Source organism: Ursus americanus, chromosome 5 (genome assembly GCF_024610735.1).
Source record: "Ursus americanus isolate L20-20 chromosome 5, mUrsAme1.1.p, whole genome shotgun sequence".
Lineage (NCBI taxonomy): Eukaryota > Metazoa > Chordata > Mammalia > Carnivora > Ursidae > Ursus > Ursus americanus.
This window is the reverse complement of record NC_142131.1, coordinates 60,208,339-60,231,081: the sequence shown is the minus strand read 5'-3', so window position 1 is coordinate 60,231,081 and position 22,743 is coordinate 60,208,339. Positions and strand designations below refer to the sequence as shown.

General features: G+C 37.7%; 1 protein-coding gene across 10 annotated transcripts in view; it reads right to left on the bottom strand.

The window, feature by feature from the left end:
* The window catches only part of LOC148110129 (interleukin-3-like), a 194,441-nt gene that overhangs the window by 98,074 nt on the left and 73,624 nt on the right, over positions 1-22,743 (bottom strand). For 9 of the 10 annotated variants that reach the window (XR_015724578.1, XR_015724579.1, XM_087862309.1 and 6 more), the window contains one exon: positions 21,428-21,496. Coding sequence is in view for 8 of the 10 variants with exons in the window: in XM_087862309.1 (XP_087718435.1) it covers positions 21,428-21,495 (68 nt within the window). In the remaining 2 variants the exon portion in view is untranslated. Of the gene's footprint in view, positions 1-21,427; positions 21,497-21,793; positions 22,035-22,743 lie in introns of all 10 variants that reach the window. The other variant, XM_087862306.1, reaches the window with a different exon arrangement.

The following is a 22,743-nucleotide window of genomic DNA, read 5'->3' as shown; positions in this document are numbered from 1 at the left end:
ATTCCCAGGCCTGCTCCTAAGTAAAGACACAATAAGCAGTTTATCTAACACGTGCATCTAGACAAGGAAATTAAAGGTCAGAGAGGATATGGAACTTATCCAAGGTCACAAAGCCAAGCTTTGATTCATACCCAGGCTTTCTGGTTCCTGAGCTCATGCTCTTAAACCCTCAACCATTTGTGGACCCAGAGAAAGAAGCATGAGGCAAACAATGATCAAACTGGGTAGATTTCTGTGGGAAGGGGCACAGTAGTGGGGCTCAGGACATTTTAAGGCCTGTGTCCCCAAAATGAAGAATAGAGAGCTTCAGACTAAAGGTAACAATGGCTCAAATGCAAGGTGGGAAGTGGGAATAACAGAGGAAGGACAGACATTACCTATCCAGGTTGACTCAGATAACTCATACCTGGAGAAATTCTACTGTTTCATCTGACAGCCCAGTAATGAGCTGAATCCTTCAATTTACTTGGCTAATCACAGGATCTTCCTCTTCTGTCAGAAATACACTTAATAGAGAAAATCAGGCATAAGAGGAGGGCATGAAGAAGAGAGAAAAGGGGACCAATGTGAATCAGAAGTAGCAGATGGGGTAGAAAATGAGGGGACGAATGAGGGGTTCAGAAAGCATTCCTCCTGCCTGTATTACAACTGTCATTTCAGAAATGCCATGAGAGAATCTTCAGAATCCTTACAATATCAGCATTCACAGAGTCGTCTGAATTAATCCCTTCCAACCCTCTCACTTGGGAAAGGCAATACTGAGATGACACTAAGGAAGTAAACTGCCCAAGTTCATGAAGTCAGTAAGTGGCAGAGCCGGGATTATAACCCAAGGCTTCAAAATTTTAGCCTGTGCCTCTTTTGGTGGTTTAATAAGACCTCCCAAACTTTTAAGTGAAACTCAAAACTGGTCAAACCATAATAAAAAGGCATGTATTCAGGCTAGGACAAAATCAGTCCTGAGGCCTATAAACAAACAGAAATCGCACACATACACAATCACACCCAGGCCCACACAGAGGTATGCACGCACAGTTACACACACCTAAGGATAGTGTGAGAGACAAACAATAAACAAGTGGGGAGAAAATAAGTGAACATCCAGGTCAAAAAAATCTCATATATATGAATAAGGTGATTGGAAGAGATGCCAAACCACCTCATCCTAAGATTATCTTTGGCTGACCCTGACTTTAGATGAGTGGACAAAAACTGAAGTGATATTAAAGACTCTGGATCGTTTCATCCAGGAAATAGAACCTCACAATGAAATACAGGCTAGTATTCAAACTACTGTACCAGGACCCCCTTCAACTTCTATACATACTCTTTCATAACTTTGTTCATTTTTTCTTTTCAAATAGTCCTTCCCCCTACTATTCAAAAGAAATACACCTATAGTTTTACTGTGATATATTCCTCCCAAGTGTAAAACTTCCAGAGCATCAAAAAAAGGAAACAACATTAAATACTATTTCAGGGAAGTTTCCTCTAGGTTAATCAAGGCACCTAGTAATTCACTGTAGGGCTTCCTGTGTGTAACATATTTGTGATAAATACCAAGTATGGCACTTGAAAATGGGGTATTCTGGCCATTGTGGGGATGTTATGAATGAAAGTATTTGTAAAGTAGGACAATGTAATTTATGTATATTTTTGTTTCACGATTTGCCTCTTCTATCCCTTCACTATTTCCAAAGAAGGCCTTACTCTTATGGGATGATATAGTAAGGGCAAAGTAAGTAGTAATATAGAATATTTACATGAAATATGGATTCATGTATTTAAATACAAGCAATTCTTTTTCAACTATTCTTAAAATTCACCCATTATCCATGCCTACAGTATAACCAGAAACAGAGAAACTACACATTTCTATTTTCTTTAAGTAGGTAAATAAACACCAGATGTCAGCAGAGCATTCCGATACATCTAAGCAAAGAATCTGTCTGAGGCTCCACAGAGGGCGAAAAGCGCAATGTGCTCTTAATGGTAGTGAAACACCATTCATGATGAAAAGGAACACCATAAAATTTCATGAGTGTTGCTCCAGATGTCCACTGTCCAGAGGGAAAAGGCCCTTCTTTGAGTACGGAAATACTGAGAGAACACCTCAGGAGACCTAATCAATGATGTAAGTTACTGTAATTAAAAAAAAAAAGAAAAGAAAATCAAAACTTTACAGGAGTTGAAAACACAATGAAACAATCTATCCCCAGCAAAGAAACAGGAAAATTATAACAAAATACTGTAATATGAAATAAATGTAATTAAATAAGCAACTGCAGACATGAAAAAACATCACAAATCAGAAATTCAAAAACTTACAATGGGTACAGACAACAACAAAAAAGTAACATAAAAACTAATCATATTCAGGAAAACTTTAAAAAAATAAAATTATCTCAGATATGAAAACTAAATTATAAGGTGCCCAAGAAAGAGATATGGCCAAAAGTATACTAAGAGACACAGAGGACAGAATGAGAAAAGTAAAGAAAATAAAGCAAAAATGAAGATAAAGGTAAACAGGATCATAGATAGTTGCAAATATAAAAGGCTGACAAAGAAGAGCAATATGGGTATCCCTGGAGTCTTTAAAAAAAAGAAAAAGGATGGAAAGATATATCTTTGTAAAACAGGCAAATATAAAATAATACATACAGTTAACTAACCTAAAATTATATGTCAAAACTGATACTAAATATATCAATAATGATTAGTTATTAATATGGATTACTACTAGTTACTATTAACTAGTAACTATTAATAACTAGTAGTTATTAATATGGTAACTATTAAGATATTTATTACTATGGATAAACAGAAATTATTAAGAATAAAAGATTTTTAGGGGTGCTTGGTTGGCTGAGTCAGATAAATGTCTGACTCTTGATTTTGTCTCAGGTCATGATCTCAGGGTTGTAAGATCGAGCCCTGCGTTGGGCTCTGCGCTAGGCATGGAGGCTGCTTAAGATTTTCTCTCCCTCCCCCTTGCCCTTCTCCCACCGCTTAATCTCTTTCTCTCTTAAAAGAAAAAGAAAGAATAAAAGATTTTCAAATATAGTTGAGTATGCTCCTATCAGACAGACCATACCCCTAGATAACGACTATAAACACTGGACAAAATACAAAAAAATAATTACTGGAAGGTAATGAAAAATAAGCATGCAGATTATGTATGGAAGTCAATCCTTGAAATAAGGGAACGGTACACTGTTTTCCCGTTTTTGTTTTTGTTTTTAATGGCTATTAGCCTCACGATGACCACAGTTGACACAGCTCAGGACTGCTAAAATTATGACAGAAAATCCAAAGTTTTTCTAAGCTGAAGAATGACCTTACAGAGTTTGAGACAATCACAGATGCCTAAAAGTGAAAAGCAAATCCCAGTAAGAGGAGAAAGAAAGATTCAAATTCTATGTATAAGCTCTGCTAAGATCTCCCGCAGACCTGTCAACAGTGCAATAACAATGTAAGTTACACTGCAAGCAGCCCAGACAAGAATAAGAGAACTGAATTGCACAAAAAACCAACAGTTTGTATTGAACCAAGTTAACTGCCTGTTATTAGAAACAACAGGCTGTTTCAAGATGGTGATGTAGGAGGTTCCCAAATTCACCTCCTCCCATGGACGCAATGAATCTATGGCTACATGCGAAACAACTCCCTCTGAAAGAAATCCTGAAACTGAGTGACTACTACCCATAGGGAAAATGAGGAAAAAAAACCCACATCAAAAAGGGTAAAAGAAGCTGTGAGACAATCTCACCATAAAACCTAACCCTGGCATGGTGGCACATAAGTGGGAGGAACTTCCAGCTTCTTCCTAAGGAGCAATAAGTTTGAACTCCACATCTAGCACCCCAAGTTCTATGACAGGAGAGATGGGCCTCTAAAACATCTAGCTCTGAAAGCCAATGAGGCTTGCATCCAAAAGCTCCACAAGGATATAGTGAATTAAGATATAGTTCTTAAACGGCTTGCACAGACTCACTGTGGCTAACCTCCCAAGACCGAGCAGAGGCAGCAGACTAGACCAGTCTGAGGGCCCAGCAGAAGCAGTGGACTAATACCATTTTTTTCGTGGAATAGCCCTAACTGCTTTTCTTAACAGCTGTGGCCTGAAGGACAGGCTTCTAACTTAACACACATCGAGAGGCAACTGTAATATTCTCCAGAGACCAGGGAGGTCAGCCAGCACTATCCTTGTGCTCTCCCTCACTCTAGGATACTAATATCTCTTAGAAAGAGCCTGTGCACACCTCTGGTGCCATGGATTTTGTGGCAGCAGCCCAGTGAATGTCCTTTGAATATATGGCTCTGGTGGCCAATGGGGCTTATATTCATGGGTTTAACAGGATGGCAGCAAACAGCGTTCTTAACTGGCTATCACCCTACGGCTCAGTGCAGAAGGAAAAGACAGAAATGCCCATCTCCCAGTCTTCACTTGAAAGAAGTATATTTATGTACCTTAAAAGCTTCTGAAGATTCACCTTATAACCAGCCTGCATTCAGGTGCTGACTGACATCGTCCCCTTTGGGACACTAACAGGTCATGACATACCTTCAACTAACGGACACCAATAAGAACAAATAATGCTGCTTGCACCATCACAAAGATTTGAGAGACAACCAGAAACTAGGACAAGGTTTAATGATAAGGTTCATCCCACAAACAAAAACATTCCGTCAAGACTAGAAGAGAGTGTTATTTATCTAATGCACAGAAACCAACACAGAGAGACAAGGAAAATGAAGAAACAGAGGAATATGTTCCAAATGAAAGAATAAGATAAAACCTCAGGAAAAGGCCCTAATGTAATGGAGAGAAGTGGTTTATCTGTTAGGGGTTAATAATTATGTTCAAAAAGATGTCACTGAGATCAGGAGAATAATGCATGAACAAAGTGAGAATTTCAACAAAGACAGAAAATATAAGAAAGAACCAAACAGAAGTAATAAAGCTGAAGAACATAGTAAGTGGACTGAAAAATTCAACACAGGGGTTCAAAGCAACCTAGATGAAACAGAAGAAAGGATCAGCAAACCCAAAGACAGAGGAGTGGAATTCATCCAATCAGGAAGAAAGAAAGAAAAGAAAGAAAAGAAAGAAAAGAAAGAAAGAAAGAAAGAAAGAAAGAAAGAAAGAAAGAAAGAAAGAAAGAAAGAAAGAAAGAAAGAAAGAAAAATGAAACAGAGTGAAGACAGCTTAAGGGACTTATGGGACAACAGCAAGTGGATCATGTTCACATTATAAGGAAGGGACAGAACACTTATTTGAAGAAATAATGGCTGAAATTTTCCCTAACCTGGGTGAAGGAAACAGATATTCAGATCCAGGAAGCCCAAAAAGTTCCAAATAAGATGAACCTGAAGAGCCCCACATCGAGACACATTATAATTAAGTGGCAAAAAGTTAAAAACAAAGAATCTTAAAAGTACCAAGAGGAAACAACTATGAACAAGCAAATCACCACAAGACTATAAGCATATCTTTCAGGAGAAACTTTGCAAGCCAGAGAGGATTAGCACAATGTATTTAAAGCACTGACAGGAAAACTGTCAACTAAGAATACACTACCCAGCAATGCTGTACTTCAAAAGTGTAAAAGAGATAAACAGTTATCAACACAAGCAAAAACTGAAGGAGTTCATCACCATCAAGTTGGCCTTATATGAAATGTTACAGAGAATTTTTTAAGCTGAAATTAAAGGGCACTAATTAGTAGTAAGAAAACATATGAAAGTGTAAGTCTCACTGGTAAAGATAAATAGTTAAATAATCTAATGTTGTAACGGTGGTGGATTGCTCATTTATAAAAAAGGCTAAAACATAAAATTAATAGAATAACTAGAGTTACAATAATTTGTTAATGGATACACAAGATAAAAAGATGTAAATTGTGACATCAAAAACAAAACACAGGTAGGGAGTAAATATGTAGAACTTTAAAATGAATTCAAACTTCAGTTGTTATCAACTTAAAATAGACTGTATTTATAAATATATTTTATGTACACCTCACGATAACCACAAAGCACAAAGGTATAGTAGATACACAAAAGATAAAAAGAAAAGAAGAGGGGCACCTGAGTGGCTCACTTAGTTAAGTGTCTGCCTTCGGCTCAGGTCATTATCCCAGGGTCCTGGATCAAGCCCCACATCAGGTTCCCTGCTCAGTGGGGAGTCTGCTTCTCCCTCTTCCTTTGCCCCTCTCTCACTCGTGCTTGCTTGGTCTGTCTCTCTCTTTTTCTAATGAATAAATAATCTTCAAAAAAAGGGGGGGAAAAGAATAGGAAAATCATCAAATTACCAAAAAAGAGAGCAAGAAAAGAAAGGAACAAAGGAATTTAAAAAAAGCTAGAAAAAATTAACAAAATGGCAGTAAGTCCATACCTATCAATAATTACTTTAAATGTAAATGGACTAAATTCACCAATCAAAACATACAGAGTAAACAAATGGATAAAATAATGCCCAGCAATATGCTGCCTATAACAACTCACCTCAACTTGAAAAAAAAAAAAGATTTATTTATTTAGGGGTGTCTGGGTGGCTCAGTTGGTTAAGCAACTACCTTTGGCTCAGGTCATGATCTCGGGGTCCTGGGATCGAACCCCTCATTGGGCTCCCTGATCTGCGGGGAGTCTGCTTCTCCCTCTCCCTTTGCCCCTCCCTCCCACTCATGCTCATGCTCGCTCTTTCTGGAATAATCTCTAATTAAAGATTTTATTTATTTACTACAGATAGAGAGAAGCTCTCTATCTCCATCAGTGTGCCTGTGCTCACACATTCTCCCTCTCTCTCAAATAAATAAATAAATCTTTAAAAAAATAAAAAATAAAAAAGAACTCAAAAAAAATCTCAGAAAAGGAAGAACAAATGAAGCCCAAAATTAGCAGAAGGAAGGAAATAACGAAGATCAGAGGGTAAATAAATTGAGACTAAAAGAACAATAGAAAAGATCAGAGAAACTAAGAGCTGGTTTTTTGATAAGATAAACAAAATAGACAAACCTTTAGTTAGACTCACTAAGAAGAAAAAGAAAGGGGGCGCTTAGATGGCTCAGTCATTAGGTGTCTGCCTTCGGCTCAGGTCATGATCCCAGGGTCCTGGGATTAAGCCCTGCGTCAGGCTCCCTGCTCAGCAGGGAACCTGCTTCTCCCTCTCCCACTACCCCTGCTTGTGTTCCCTGTCTCTCTCTGTCTCTCTCTCTGTCAAATAAATAAATAAAATCTTAGACTCAAAAGTCAGAAATGAAAGAGAAAACATTACAACTGAAATCACAGAAATACAAATACAAAAGACTACTTTGAAAAATTATATGCCTAATAGGACAAATAGGACAACCTAGAAGAAATGGAGAAGTTCCTAGAAACATGCAACCTACCCAGACTAAATTATAAAAAAACAGAAAATCTAAACAGACCAATTACTAGTATGGAGATCAAGTCAATAATAAAAAAAACCTTCCAACAAACAAAAGTTGAGGATCAGATGGCTTCACTAGTTAAGTCAACCATTTATTTATTTAGATATAAACCTGAATATTTATTTAGAATGTAAAGAGAAGTTACATAACAAATTTAAAAATGGAAAAGTGAATACATTCAGCAAATATTAGAAAATACAGAAAAATAACAATAAAATAATCTAATAATATTTTTATTAACTTCCTGACACTCTTCCATAGTATTTTGGGGGCATATTCTTTGACTGTCTCTTCACATGGCAATGATATTATTATTTTCCATAGAGAAACTAGAAAGATAATTCTGTTTTTCCTCTAGCATAGTTGATCAAAATTTGGGTGTTTTGAGGGTTTTTTTTTCATTTTTTTAAAATTTAAATTCAATTAATTAACATATAATGTATTATTGGTTTCAGAGGTAGAAGGTCAGTGATTCATCAGTCCTATATAATACCCAGTGTTCATTACATCACATGCCCTCCTTAACGTCCATCACCCACTTACCCCCTCCTCCCACCCCTCCCCCCCACCCCCTCCCCAGCAACCCTCAATTTGTTTTCTGTGATTATGAGTCTCTTATGGTTGTTTCCCTCTCTGGTTTGGTCTTGTTTTATTTTTTTCTCTCTTCCCCTATGATCCTCTGTTCTGTTTCTTAAATTCCACATATCAGTGAGATCATATGATAATTGTCTTTCTCTGATTGACTTTTTTCGCTTAGCATAATACCCTCTAGTTCCATCCACATCATTGCAAAGGGCAAGATTTCATTTTTTGGTGGCTGAGTAGTATTCCATTGTATGTATATACCATATCTTATTTATCCATTCATCTGTCGATGGACATCCAGGCTCTTTCCATTGTTTGGCTATTGTTCAACCAAATATTTAAAGAAGAATTAATACCAACTCTTCTAGAACTCTTCCAAAAAGTGTAAAAGGAAGGAACACTTCCAAACTCATTTTATCAGTCCAGAATTACATTGATAACAAAATCATACAAGGACACTACAAGAAAAAATAATACAGGCCAATAACCCTGGTGAACATAAATGCAATAAACCTCAGCAAACTACAGTAGCCCCCTTTATCCACGGGGCATACGTTTCAAGACCCCAGGAGATACCTCAAACCACACATAGTACCAAACCCTATATATACTATGTTTTTTCCTGTACATATATACCTAAGATAAAGTTTAATTTATCAATTAGTCACAGTAAGAGATTTACAACAATATAGAATAAAACAGAATAATTATAACAATGCACTACAATAAAAGTTATGTGAATGTGGTCTCTCTCAAAATATCTTATTATACTGTATTGGCCCTTCTTGTGATGATGTGAGATGATAAAATGCCTACATGATGAGATGAAATGAGGTGAATGACAGAGGCATTATGAGGTAGCAAAGGGGTACGACTGATCATCTGACTACATGTCAGAAGTTTCATCGGCCTTTAAACCACAGCTGACCATAGGTAAATGAAAACACAGAAAATAAAACAAGAGATAAGGAGGAACTACTGTATTAGCAAATCAAATTTAACAATACATTAAAAGGATGATACACCATGATCAAGTAGGATTTATCCCTGAGATGCAAGGATGGTTCAGCATTCACAAATCAATCAATGGGATATACCACATTAACGAAATGAAGGGGGGGAAAATCATATTATCATCTCAAGAGATGCAGAAAAACCATATGACAAAATTCGACATCCACTCATGATAAAAAAAGAAAACTTTCAACAAAGTAGATATACAGGGAACATACCTCAACATAATAAAGGCCATATATGAGAAGCCCACAGCTAACATCATATTCAGTGGTGAAAAACTGGAAGATTTTCTTCTATGATCAGAAACAAGACAAAGATGCTTACTCTTGCCACTTTTATTCAACATAGCACAGGAAGTCCTAGCCAGAGCAGTCAGGCAAGAAAAAGAAATAAAGGGCATCCAAACTGGAAAGGAAGAAATAAAATATCTATTTGTAGATGACATGATCTTATATAGAAAACCCTTAAGACTCCATCAAAAAACTGTAAACTAATAAACAAATTCAGTAAACATGTAGGGTACAAAATCAATATACAAAAATCAGTTGTGTTTCTATATACTAATAATGAACTATCAGAAAGAAAAATTAGATAAATAATCCCATCTACAACTTCATCAAAAAGAATACAATACCTAGGAATAAATTTAACCAAGAATGTGAAAGATCCATATGCTAAAATTATAAGACATGAAAGAAACTGAAGAAGACACAAATAAATGAAAAGATATTACAAGCTCACGGAATGGAAGAATTAATACTGTTAAAATGTTCAAACTACCCAAAGCAATCTACAGATTCATTGCAATCCCTAAAAAAATTCTAATGCCATTTTTCACAGAACTAGAACAAACCATCCTAAAATTTTCATGGACACACAGGAGACATTAATAAGGCAAAACAATCTTGAGAAAGAAGAACAAAGCTGAAAGCATCAGACTTCCCAATTTTAAACCATATTACAAAGTTAAAGCCATCAAAAGAGTATGATATTGGTATTAGAACAGACACACGCATCACTGGAACAGAACAGAGAGCCCAGAAATAAACCTATGTATATATGGTCAATTAATTTATGAAAAAGGAGCCAAGAATATACAATGGGGAAAGAATAGTCTCTTCAATAAATTCGTTGGGAAAACTGGACAGCCACATGCAAGAGAAAGAAATCCAACTTCTATCTTATGTCATACACAAAAATCAACTCAAAATAGATGAGACTTGAATGTAAGACCTGAAACCACAAAAAGCCTAACAGAAAAAAAATAAGGGATAATCTCCTTGATATTAGCCTTGGCAATGATTTTTTGGATTTGACACTAATAACAACAACAGCAAAAATCAGAAAAGAGGATAACATCAAACTAAGAAGCTTCTATACAGCCAAAAAACTATCAACAAAATGAAAAGGCAACCTACAGAATGGGAGAAAAGATTTAAAATCATGTATGTGATAAGATGTTAATAGCCAAATTATATAAAGGATTCATACAACTCAATAGAAAAAAAATATTCAACAAAAAATGAGCACAGGATCTGAAGAGATGTTTTCCCAAAGAAGACATTCAAACGTCCAACAGATACATAAAAAGGTACTCTATCATTAATCATCAAGGAAATGCAAATCAAAACCACAGCGAGGTATCACCTCACACAAGAACAGCTATTATCTAAAACACAAATAACAAGTATTGGTGAGGGTGTGGAGAAAAGGAAACCTTTGTGTGCTACTGGTGGAAATGTAAGTTGGTGCAGCCACTCAGGAAAACAGTGTGGAGGCTCCTCAAAAGGTTAAAAATAAAACAACCATACAATCCAGCAATTCTACTTCTGTGTATTCATCCAATGAAAATGAAATCACTCTTTTGAAAATATATCTGCAACCCCATGTTCACTGCAGCATTATTTACAATACTGAAGACATGGAAGCAACCCAAACATACACTAATAGACAAATGAATAAGGAAAATACCACACACACACAGATGGCAATATTGTTCAGCCCTTAAAAATGAAGGAACTCTTGCCATTTGCAACAACAGGGATGAAAATTGAGGGCATTCAGTTAAGTGAAAAGTCAGACAGAGAATGACAAATAAGGGATGATTTCACTTACACGTGGATCTAAAAACAAACCAGAGGGGCGCCTGGGTAGCGCAGTCGTTAAAGCGTCTGCCTTCGGCTCAGGGCGTGATCCCAGCGTTATGGGATCGAGCCCCACATCAGGCTCCTCCGCTATGAGCCTGCTTCTTCCTCTCCCACTCCCCCTGCTTGTGTTCCCTCTCTCACTGGCTGTCTCTATCTGTGTTAAATAAATAAATAAAATCTTAAAAAAATAAATAAATAAAAACAAACCGGGGCACCCAGCTGGCTCAGTCAGTGAAACATGGAACTCCTGATCTTGGGGTTGTAGGTTTCAGCCCCATGTTGGGTGTAGAGGTAACTTAAAATCTTTAAAACAATCAAACAATGAACTCATACATACAGAGAACAGACTGGTGGTTGCCAGAGGTGGGCAGTGGAGGGTGGTGACATGGGTGAAGATGGTCAAAAGGTAGAAATTTCCAGTTATAAAACAAATAAGTCCCGGAGCTGTAATGTATAGTACAGTGACTATAGTTAAGAATACACTACTGTACATTTGAAAGTTGTTCAGAGAGTAAATCTTAAGAGTTCTCATCACAAGGGGAAAAAAATGTAACTACATATGGTGACAGATATTAACTAAATTTATTGTAGTAATCATTTAGCAATATATACATAAGTCAAATCATTATGTTGTATGCCTAAAACTATAAAATGTTATACACCAGTTATATCTCAATAAAACAACAACAACATTCTTCAAAGGGATGTAAAACAATCTAGAGGCCCAACACCATCATATTACAGAAGCTAGGATTACATTATAAAAAAATTACATGACATATGGAGAACAAGGAATATGTGACCTACTCTCTAGAGATAAGACATAAAGAAACTGACCCAAAGATGAAACAGATGTTGGAATTAGCAGACAAGGATTTTAAAAGAGTTATTATAACCGTGTTCAACAATGTAAAGAAAAATAATACAATTATCAAGAAATCTCAGAGAAGAACTAGATGACAGCAACAATAATAAAGAATCTACTGAAAATGGTAGGAGTGAAAAATAGAACATCTTAATTTAAAACTGTACTGGATGGACTTATCATGAAAACAGAGATGACAGAGGCAGAATCACTTAGGTTTGAGGTATGCTAACAGGTATCATTCAATCTAAAGGAAAGAGAGGAGAACCTGTGAAAGGTGAAATGAAATGTGGTCATATTATGTCCAGGAGGTTTAAAATGGAGCCAAGAGGCCATTAAGGAGATTGGCCTTATACTTATCCTCACTAGAGGAACCATGAAATTCTGAATTGGGCCAAACTGGAAATATCCCAAGGACTTAGCCTAATACACTGCGCACTGTGTTGCTTCGGATCCCATTTCTTCTGATACCAGAAATATCAACCCCCAAAAAAGAGGCAGAGCTAAAATAAAAACAAGCATTTTATTTGGGGTCTCAGAATTGCAATCTGGGGAACACAGATTTGGGCAGCAATCCAAATAGTGCTCCCTCCAGGGGAATAAGTCAAATGTTTTTAAAGACAAAATAAGAATGCTTGTATCCACATTTACAAAAATATTGATTGGTATTAGTGGCAGAAAACTAATCTTGAATGAATACAACTGGTTGCAAAGGCCGTAACTAAGCAAAATCTCCTAATGTAGAAAATGAATCACAGTTACATAGGCTCCAGAGACTAGCTGGATACTGCCAGAACTGGATCCCTAATTTTTCTGCTATTGCTCAACCCTTATATATCTTGCTTAAAGCTAATCAGTCTGAGCCTCTTCCATGAACTTAGCTAAGCCAGAAGGCATTTGAAGAAATAAAACATAGCTTACTAGATCCTCTGACATAGAAACATCCAAACTGTAAGTTATCCTTTTTTCTTTTTGTTGGATGAATGCAAAGGCAATGCCTCAGGTGTTTTAATTCAAAGGCACGGAGGCCAACAGAGGCCCTTAGGATATTACAGCCAGCAGTTAGACCTTCTAGCCAAAGGACCGCCACTTTGTAGCAGAGCCATAGCAGCAACTGCTAGCCTGCCAGAAAGGGTAGAAGAATTAGTCGTGGTCTGCCCTTTCCGTGATTATGTTCCTTATTCCATAGAAGCTCTCCTTCACTCTCACCAGGCTCAACACCTATCTGCCAGGCAGATTTACTTCTGATGAAATCCTTCTACTTTCACCTCTAAATGTCATCACTGCCAGCTGCCACTCCTTGAACCAGCTACTTTCTTCCTCTCCCTTCTGACAAGACTCTTCATGACTGTATTACAGTGACTGATCAATTACTAACTAACTCCTACACTGGATCTTTAAGAAACTCCTACTGACAATGCTAAGTAATTTTGGTTCAGGGATGGTTCCTATTTGAAAGACGGAATGGGGAAATATCAGGCAGGGGATACTATAACATCGATTACTGAACTTTTTGAAGCAAACCCCGTATTGTAGACTTCCTTGGCCCAACAGGATGAACTTTTTGCTTTAACGTGGGCCTGCCTCTTAACAAAAGATAAAGTGCAACATGTATACTGACAGCCAATATGCTTTCAGGATTACATACAATTCCATAATGCTCTGAGAACAGTCAGGACTTCTTTTTTTTTTTTTTTTTAAGAGTTTATTTATTTGGGGGGGGGCAGAGGGAGAGAGAGAGCATCTCAAACGGACTCCCTGCTGAGCAGGGAGCCCCAGGTGGGGCTCAGTCTCACAATCCCTGACATCATGACCTGAGCTGAAATTAAGAGACCGATGTTTAACAGACTGAGCCAACCAGGTGCCCCAAAACAGAGAGGATTTCTACCTCCTACTGAGCAACAAATTAAAAGTAGTTCTTAAGTCCTAAAATTACTTGAGTCAATTCAGGTACACAAACATACAGCTATAATGAAAATCCTGGTCATTCTGCAGCCAATAAAGGAAAATAAAGGCAATCATATGGCAGATGCTGCTACAAAAAATAACAACTTCAGCTTTACAAAATCATTCTACGTTAAAATTACTGTCAGCTTTAACTCCTTTTGAGTCCCCTAATGACCCAAAACAATTAATGAAGGATAGTCAACAGAATGCTAATATTAAAGAAATAAAGAAGTGCTCAGAATCAAATTGTAAATTTTATCCCAACACTCAAATTTGGTATGGCCCCAATGGACAGCCAGTCCTCCCTGATCACCCACAGAAAATGATTTTTAAAATTATCCATGAAATGACCCGTTGGAATACGGATAAAATGGTAGATTGGGAAAAACAACTTTTTTGGAACCCATCTCACAAAACTGCAGCAGAAACTTACCACTCCTGTTTAATTTGTCCCAAGCTTAACCCTGGGAAACCTATTCAGAGTTCCATAGGGCATTTCCATTGTTCTCAGGACCCTGTGAAGTTTAGCACTGGGATTTCATCTGGCTACTCCACTCACAAGTATACAAATATGTAATGGTAATGGTAATGGTATGCGTATACTCCCATTGGGTGGAAGCCTTCTTTGTCGCAGAGCCACTGCATTAGCAGTAGCCAAGGTATTATTATAGAAAATCATACCTAACTGGGGAATTCCAACTGAATTACATAGTGATAAAGGAATTTATTTCATAGGACAAATAATCAAAGCAGTTTGTAAAATCTGGCCTATACTACAGCATTTTCATTGCACCTACCATCCCAATCATCAGGGTTGACAGAAAGAACCAATGGCATAATTAAAACACAGTTAGCCAAAATGACAGAAACCTTTAATTTACCCTGGCCTGAGACTCTGCCACTTCTGTTACTAAACCTAAGTCCCACAACCTTTGGGAAACATAAACTATCTCCCTTTGAAATCATTAACTAGAAGACTTATGAGACTAGACTCTGGGGCCTATGAGCCCATACTGGTCAAAGGAGAAATGCTTGAATACTGCAAAAAAATCAAAGGCCTTAAAGAAAAATGCACACATACTCCCGGAAGATGAAGACCTCCTCTGCCATGATCCACAACCTAGAGATTCTGTCTACTAGAAAAGACATCTCTTCAAAGATAGCCTACAATCCCGAAAAGAGAGACCCTATCAGGTACTCTTAACCAACCCTTGCACAGTTAAACTCAAAGGTGTTGATTCTTGGATTCATGTTTCTCATTTAAAGAAAGCTCCAGACCTCCAATCTAAGCTCCAGACATTAAAACCAACTGCATACCTAACATTCAAACTGACCCAGAGTTGGAGCACACAACATCTGGGTAGACAGTTTGCCCAAAACACTGGACCAAGACTATGTATTTCCTTGTCCTTTTTTAAAAAAATGATTTTATTTATTATTTATTTGAGAGACAGTGTGTGCATGCATGCACGAGTATGAGTGGAGAGGAGGGGCACAGAAAGAGGGAGAAGCAGACTTCCCACTGAGCAGGGAGCTCAATGGAGGGCTCCTTTCCAGGACTCTGAGATCATAACCCGAGCAGAAGGCAGATGTTTAACTGACTGCGCCACCAAGGAACCCTATTTTTTTTTTTAACCAATAACTTATTTTCTTTATAACCCATTTTCAGAATCATCTTATTAGGGAAGCTCTTTTATCTACTTTTCTATAAAGCACTATGACACCATTTGTAACATATATTCTTCTACTCCTTCTTGTGGACCACTTTACACGAAATTAATTCTTTCAATAGGTTTATGGTTGGGATTTTAAATTAGAGAGCACCCCTCAGATTCTTTGACAAATTAGTCATGAAGGAACGCTGGACTCAAGTATTTGGGCTGTTATTTGTCCTAAAAAGTATCTTAATGCTTTTTGCTATATTACACAGAGTAGGACCACTTAATTGATGGTAAAACCCTACAGTACTGGAAGAACTGGCTGCTTTCATATTGGTTATGTGCCCTATGGAGTAAATCTCTCACTTATTAATTACTCCATCCTGCATGGAACTGGTATACTAGCCAACATATCTGTTTTTCTCTAACTTTGTCCTACAATGGTCTCTGTTATTAGGAATAATTTTAGCCTCTGGGTTAACATTTTATTTTTTCCTGTGACCCTCACTGCTGATGGTCAAGCCTTATCAGAACCTTCTGTCCTTAACCTGAAATAACTTTCTGCTTCTGAAAACCTAAATGACTGTTGGATTTGTGCCAGAGCAAATCACACTCATGAGGTGCCTGAATTAACAGCTTCACCTCTATTCCTAAGGAAAAGAAAAACTTAACTACAAAAATGTAGGATTCTTTTTGGTGTATTTGAAATACTGACCAACTTCTATCTGGAAAACATACCATAGATGTAACTGCCTTCTACTGGGTTCCTCTCTGCTTGTAAGGGAATACCTCTCACTCACATCTGGACATTGACTAATAATCTTTCCTTATGTTTTGAAAATATAAATGGTACTGGTAGAACATTAGATTATCTTCCATTGGATGTTTGTAACCACACAATTTTGTAAGAGTTAGACAGTCATGAATTTATTCTACATTGGAGTTTACATGACCACAGTGTGATATCTCATAATGTGTCCTTATGATGGGAAAATGAAATCCATAATGCAACTGGACAGTGAGAAGCAGATGTGCTTCCCCCTAACGGAACAATATGGGAAACCGATAAAAAAAAATCTGGAGACTAGTGGAAACTTAATTCCATCTATCTTTTCCTAGAAACATGCCATAGCTTAGCCTGTGCTGATTCCTAATAATCAAACTCATTTAACTACTTCAAGTATATAAAAAATATAAGACACTCTCATAATCACTTGCGTAATTCCAGTAAATCAGATTATATGCACTCTGTGAAAACTACATTTTTGATCATGAGATTTCTTCCTCTGAAATTGACAAGAGAGTCTGGGCAAAGAGACCCACTTATCTCTTATCCCTAGAAGGTTCTGGATATTTTTGTGTGTGTGGCACCAATATTTACTCCACTCCTCCTATTAAATGGAAAGAGTGTTTGTGGAGTTGTTCTTGCCCCAGACACCACCACTGGAAAAGTTCTTCTTTCCACTGCTCATGTACCAAATCTGAGATCCCTTTCATATCAGTTCAAAAGACCCTGGTGAAGCTGGGAAGGTTATAATTTTGGATGGATGCCAACCAGTAACCCAATGGCAGACAGAAAGGGCCTTGATCTTTCCTTTACCCAAGACATTTCCTTGGATGGGAATAATAGACCAGGAAAAAGCAATATGCAACCCTATCCACAGTGATGGTGGCTACCACCCTTAAAACTCCTCTTCAAGCATCTGAATACCAACAAATGCAAATTGATGGCCTGGCAGAAGTTGTCCTACAAAACAGAGAGGCACTTGATATCTTAATGGCCCAACAAAGAGGCACCTGTGCCATATTAGAAGAATGTTGTTTTATGTTAATCAATCTGGCAAAATAAAACAAGAACTAAGAACTATAAATCAAAATGACAACTTAGCTGAGGAAGGACACATGCCAAGACTTGGACATTATTTCATTCTCTTTAGCTGGTTACCGTCAGAAATAGGATCATAGTTAAGAATGATAGCACAAACAATAGCATATAAATCTTAATCAAGTGCTTACTAAAAACAGTAAACTCTGCTGTAACTTGTCCAAGTATACAGCTCATGTTTGCACAGATGACCATGTAAGATACTTTTCATCAGGATGGATTTTATGGACCAGAAGAACTGGAGAAAGTAGCTATTGTTTTTTATAGGACACCCCACCGAGGGACTAGATGTAACCAGAGCAGGTAACGAAACCACTTCCACCTTGAGAAACTAAGGATGGATGTCTTCTCTAAAGAACCGTGAGCAAAGGAAGAAAAATATGAAAAGAGTTGCCAACAATGACTCCATTTTTGTACTTTGGAGTTGATCTTGTTAAAATAATGATTTTGTACTGGCCTTGCTGACTTGCAAACAATTGATATAGTTTTATTCCTTAGATCTGCTCTATAAAACTGATAAATTTACTGAGCCCTTATATACCTAATAATCAAACATTCTTAACAACTTCATATATTAATGCTTATTGTCTGCTAGGTTTTTAGACTATTATTATTGCTAATTGCTCTTTTATGCTTATCACTTTATTAAGAAAGTTCCATCCAAAACCTCTACAAACATCTGATTATGGTCCCTCCATAGACAGATTCACCTGAACCTCCAGGTGGCTTAATAAAGCCCCTGATGGCTCATAGGGTAGCTCAATTTTCAACTTTATAAGGGACCTCCACACTGTTTTCCAGAGTGGCTGTACCAACTTGCATTCCCACCAACAATGTAAGAGGGATCCCCTTTCTCCACATCCTCTCCAACATATGAATCATGGAACACTACATCAAAAACTAAGAATATACTGTATAGTGACTAACATAACATAATAAAAAATTATTTAAAAAATAGATAAATAAAATAAGTATAATTTAAAATATTTCAGACTGAAAAAAAGGAAATTTGTTACTGTGTTAAGTATCCCTTCTCAGTAAATGTCAGAATATATTAAAAATAAAATAAAGCCCCTGATGAGGACATTACCTAAGAACCATTTCTGGCTTCCTCGTTTCTCAATGGGGCCTGACCCTAACAACAGTGACTCCTTGAAATACTCATTAAAATTAAAAATGCCCCCTGATGTGAGACATGACTTCCAGGGACAGGTCCATCCCAGTGATGCAAGACTAAATAAATCTATGGTTGATCAGTGACGTTTTCAGAGAAAGATCTTGAGCAAAAGGCAGAAAGGTAAAATGCAATGGAGTCACTTATGTCCAGGGTTTTTAAAATGGAGCGTTGAAACCATTAAGGAGATGAGCTTATGTATGTTCTCATTGTAAGAACCATGAACTTTTGAACTGGGCCAAACTGGAAATACTCTAAGGACTTAGCCCAAACCCTGCAACTTGTTACATTAGGAGACTTTGATTAGTGACAGCCTTAGCAACCAATTATATTCAGTCAAGATTAGTTTTCTGCCACCAATCAAATTCTTTGTAAATAACATATTCAAGCATTCCCTTTTTTCTTTAAAAACCATTGACTTCTGGAGTGCCTGGGTGGCTTTGTTGGTTAAGCATCCAACTCTTGATTTTAGATCAGGTCATGATCTCAGGGTTGGGGGATCAAGCGCCACATCAGGCTCCATGTTGGGCACAGAGCCTGCCTAGGATTCTCTCTCTCTCTGCCTTTCCCCTCCACTCTCTCTCCCTCTGTAAACAACAACAACAACAACAACAACAACAGATATTCATCATGGGGTAAATTAGAAGTGGCTCTTTGGTAATTTAGAATGATTACAAATTCATCATTTAGAATACTTTCGCTAAGTTCTTACAGTTCTCTGAACCTCTATCCTGTCACTTTCCAGATCCATTCAATTAATCTATTTACATGTCTAATCTACCACTACCATCCCCAATAAGACCATAAAGTATTCTGGGAACAGGCCATACATATTTCAGTTTTATTTTTTTACCTAGTACAGCTTCTAGCATGTAATAGATCTCAACAAGTTTACTGAGTTTAATAACAAGGTGGCTCTGTACTATCCCCATTTGCTCATTGTCTTTATGCCAGAACATCTTCCTGAAAAGAAAGGAAACGCACTACCTGTCAAGGAGCTCCTTCCACTTTTTGGCAATTACATTAAATTTCTCATCAAACAGAACCCAAGTATATCGTCTGAATATTCTACTCATGTGTTCTAGGGCAACTCAGGGCCACAGAGAACAAATACAATCAATTGTTCTAATCAATAGTTTCAATTATTCATTACGATTCTGACAATGATTACAATTTGAAGGTTTTCCAATACCACCAAGCAATTCTCTGACACCAGCTGGGGGTTCTATAATTTAACTTAATTCTGACACTACCCCCTAGAGATAGTATGAGATTCCACAGGTTAAGGACCAAGTCCTGCAAGACTGTATCCCTCCCCACCACACCTCCACTTTAGAGGTACTAATCAGTGCTTCTGACCTACCAGTGACAGATCCCATAAATCAAAGCTTCCAACAACCTCCTCCTTGGATTCAATTAATTTGGTAGAGTGGTTCACAAAGCTTAGAGAAACAGTTTCCCTGCTAGATTACTAGTTTATTATAAAAGTATATAATTTAGGAACAGGCAGATGGAAGGGATGCATAAGGCAAACCATATGGAAAAGGGCGCAGAGCTTCCATGCTCTCTGAGCGCACCATTCCTGCAGCACCTCCACATGCTCACCTACTGGAAGCTTTCTGAACTCCACCTTTTTGGGTTTTTGTGGTGGCTTCATCTTATAGGCACAACTGATTAAATCACTGGCCACTTCTAACCCTCAAATCACAAGGCTGGTTCCCCCAGCAACCAGCCTTAACTTAAATTCCCAGGAAGCTTTCCATTAAGTCACCTCTTTAAATAACAAAGACACCTTTGTAACGCTCAGCACTTAGAAAATTCCAAGGGTTTTAGAAGCTCAGTGCCAGAAACTAGAATGAAGACCAAATATATATTCCTTATTATAAATCACATTCATTCAATACATACCAAACTAAGTGTTTAGCACTACACTAGAGCTTGAAAATGCAATATTGGTAAAAATCAGTCTTTGCTTACTGGGGGGAAACAATAAAGGCAATATAGATGTAAATGAACAATTAAAATAAAACAGAGTAAACTTCTGTAACAGAGGGAATCGCAGGCTACTATGGAACAAAAGGAAGATACACTTGTGGAGGGGAAGAGGAGATGTCAGACCAAATTTATCAGAGGAGACAATGCCTCAGTTGTGAGCCCTGTTACTTGAAGACAACTTTATGTCCCAATGGAATTTTTTCTTTTCACCCTGTAATTTACCTCTATCAAATTTATACATGCCTATATTTTAAACACAAATAGTTCTTGAAAGTTTATTAAGAAAAACAGGAATTACCTATCTTCCCTCTCCCTCTCCATTCCCAGCTCCCAAAGGTAGCCACTTCCTTCACCTGTTTCCTTTCATATTTTATTGCTAAACATATGCATCAGAAACAATTATGCTATCATTAAACCTAAGTTTGCTTAGGGCCTTAAAAAAACAACAGGGCCCTACAGCAACTATGTCTTCATGAAGACAATGCATTAACTGATTATGACCACACGAAAACACATAGTTAGAAGTTTTTATTGTACACATAACTCTTTAAGTGAATTTCCAATATTGTGTCAAAGACTACCTAGTTGTTCACCAATCCTATTTCACCTTCCTGGAAAGAGAGAAACTACATTTCCCAACCTCCCTTGAAATTAGATTGGGGCCTGATAGTTCTGGCCAAGAGAATGTGGACAGAAATGATAAATGCCACTTACAGACCTGGGTCTAACATGTATCATGAAATCCCCCACGTGGCCAGGATGAAAGGACTCCAGGACAGCAGTCATCCTGCAGTGAAAGAAATCAAAATTCTTGAGTCAACATTTAGAGGAGAATCAACCTACATTGGACTTTCTATGAACGAAAACTAGATTTTTATCCTTTTGTGTTTTGAAGATTTGGGAGTTTATTTTTACCATATGTAGTCCATCCAGCACGCCCTGACTAATACGACTGAGTCATAAGAACTCTGTGGAGTATTCCACCCAAGGCCAGAAGAGGAGAGGAGTTAGTTGGTAAGTGCAGTGAAGGGGCAGGTCCACACAGAATAAATTACTTGCTCTGTCTAGCTCCCAAGAATCCTACCAAGAGAAAGCAGTTGATGGGTGAGGTCCACAGCCCTGTGCCGGTCCCCAAGCCGGAAGCTGACATTACTGAGATCATCTAGGACCTGGACCTTAGAGATAGTGCTATGTTCCCCTGCATTCACAGTTTCTTCAGCACCTTTGCATCCAAAGCATTCGGTGGTGAAAGTCGCTGATGCTGTGGCCTGTCTGGCCCAGTCTGAAGCAATCACCAATACTGAGGGTTGAATGATACTTGGTCCCTAGAAATAATTAGAACAATGATATTGCTAGAAAAGGACATGAAGTGGTCAATAAAGAGATCATTCATTCCCATTCCATTCCCACTCCCCGAATATAGCCAGTCTTTTCAGCTGTTTCCTTTCAAATTTTATCTCTAAGTATGTGCTTCAGAAAATGATCAAATCATCTTTAGAATTATGTTTGGCTGGCAGGCACACCTGGGTGGCTCAGGTTAAGCGTCTGTCTTGGGCTCAGGTCATGATCTCAGGGTCCTGGAACAGAGCCCCGCTTCGGGTTCCCTGCTCACGGGGGAATCTGCTTGTCCCTCTCACTCTCCCTCTGTGCCCCCTCTCTCTCAAATAAATAAATTGAACCTTTTTAAAAAGTAGAATTATGTTTGGTTAAGGTAAGGGATTTAGCCCTACAAAAGACACTGAAATGAGCTCCCACAGACCAGCTTATTAGGGGAAATTTTATTTGTTTAAAAGGGTAGGGTGGTGAGATAGGGAAAGTGAAGGACTCCACAAAAACGTGCTTTTTACTACTTTTCCTGATTCTGTTCTACCCCCACTTTACACATGCCTCATACTGCAGTGTGTGTCCTCCTTGTAAGGGACTAGGAGTTAATCATTTCCTTAGAACAGATAACATCTAAGGAAGGACCAGGTGAAAATAACTGAACAAAGCCATCATAAGTGCATTCTAGACCACTTCGACTAGACATCTCAA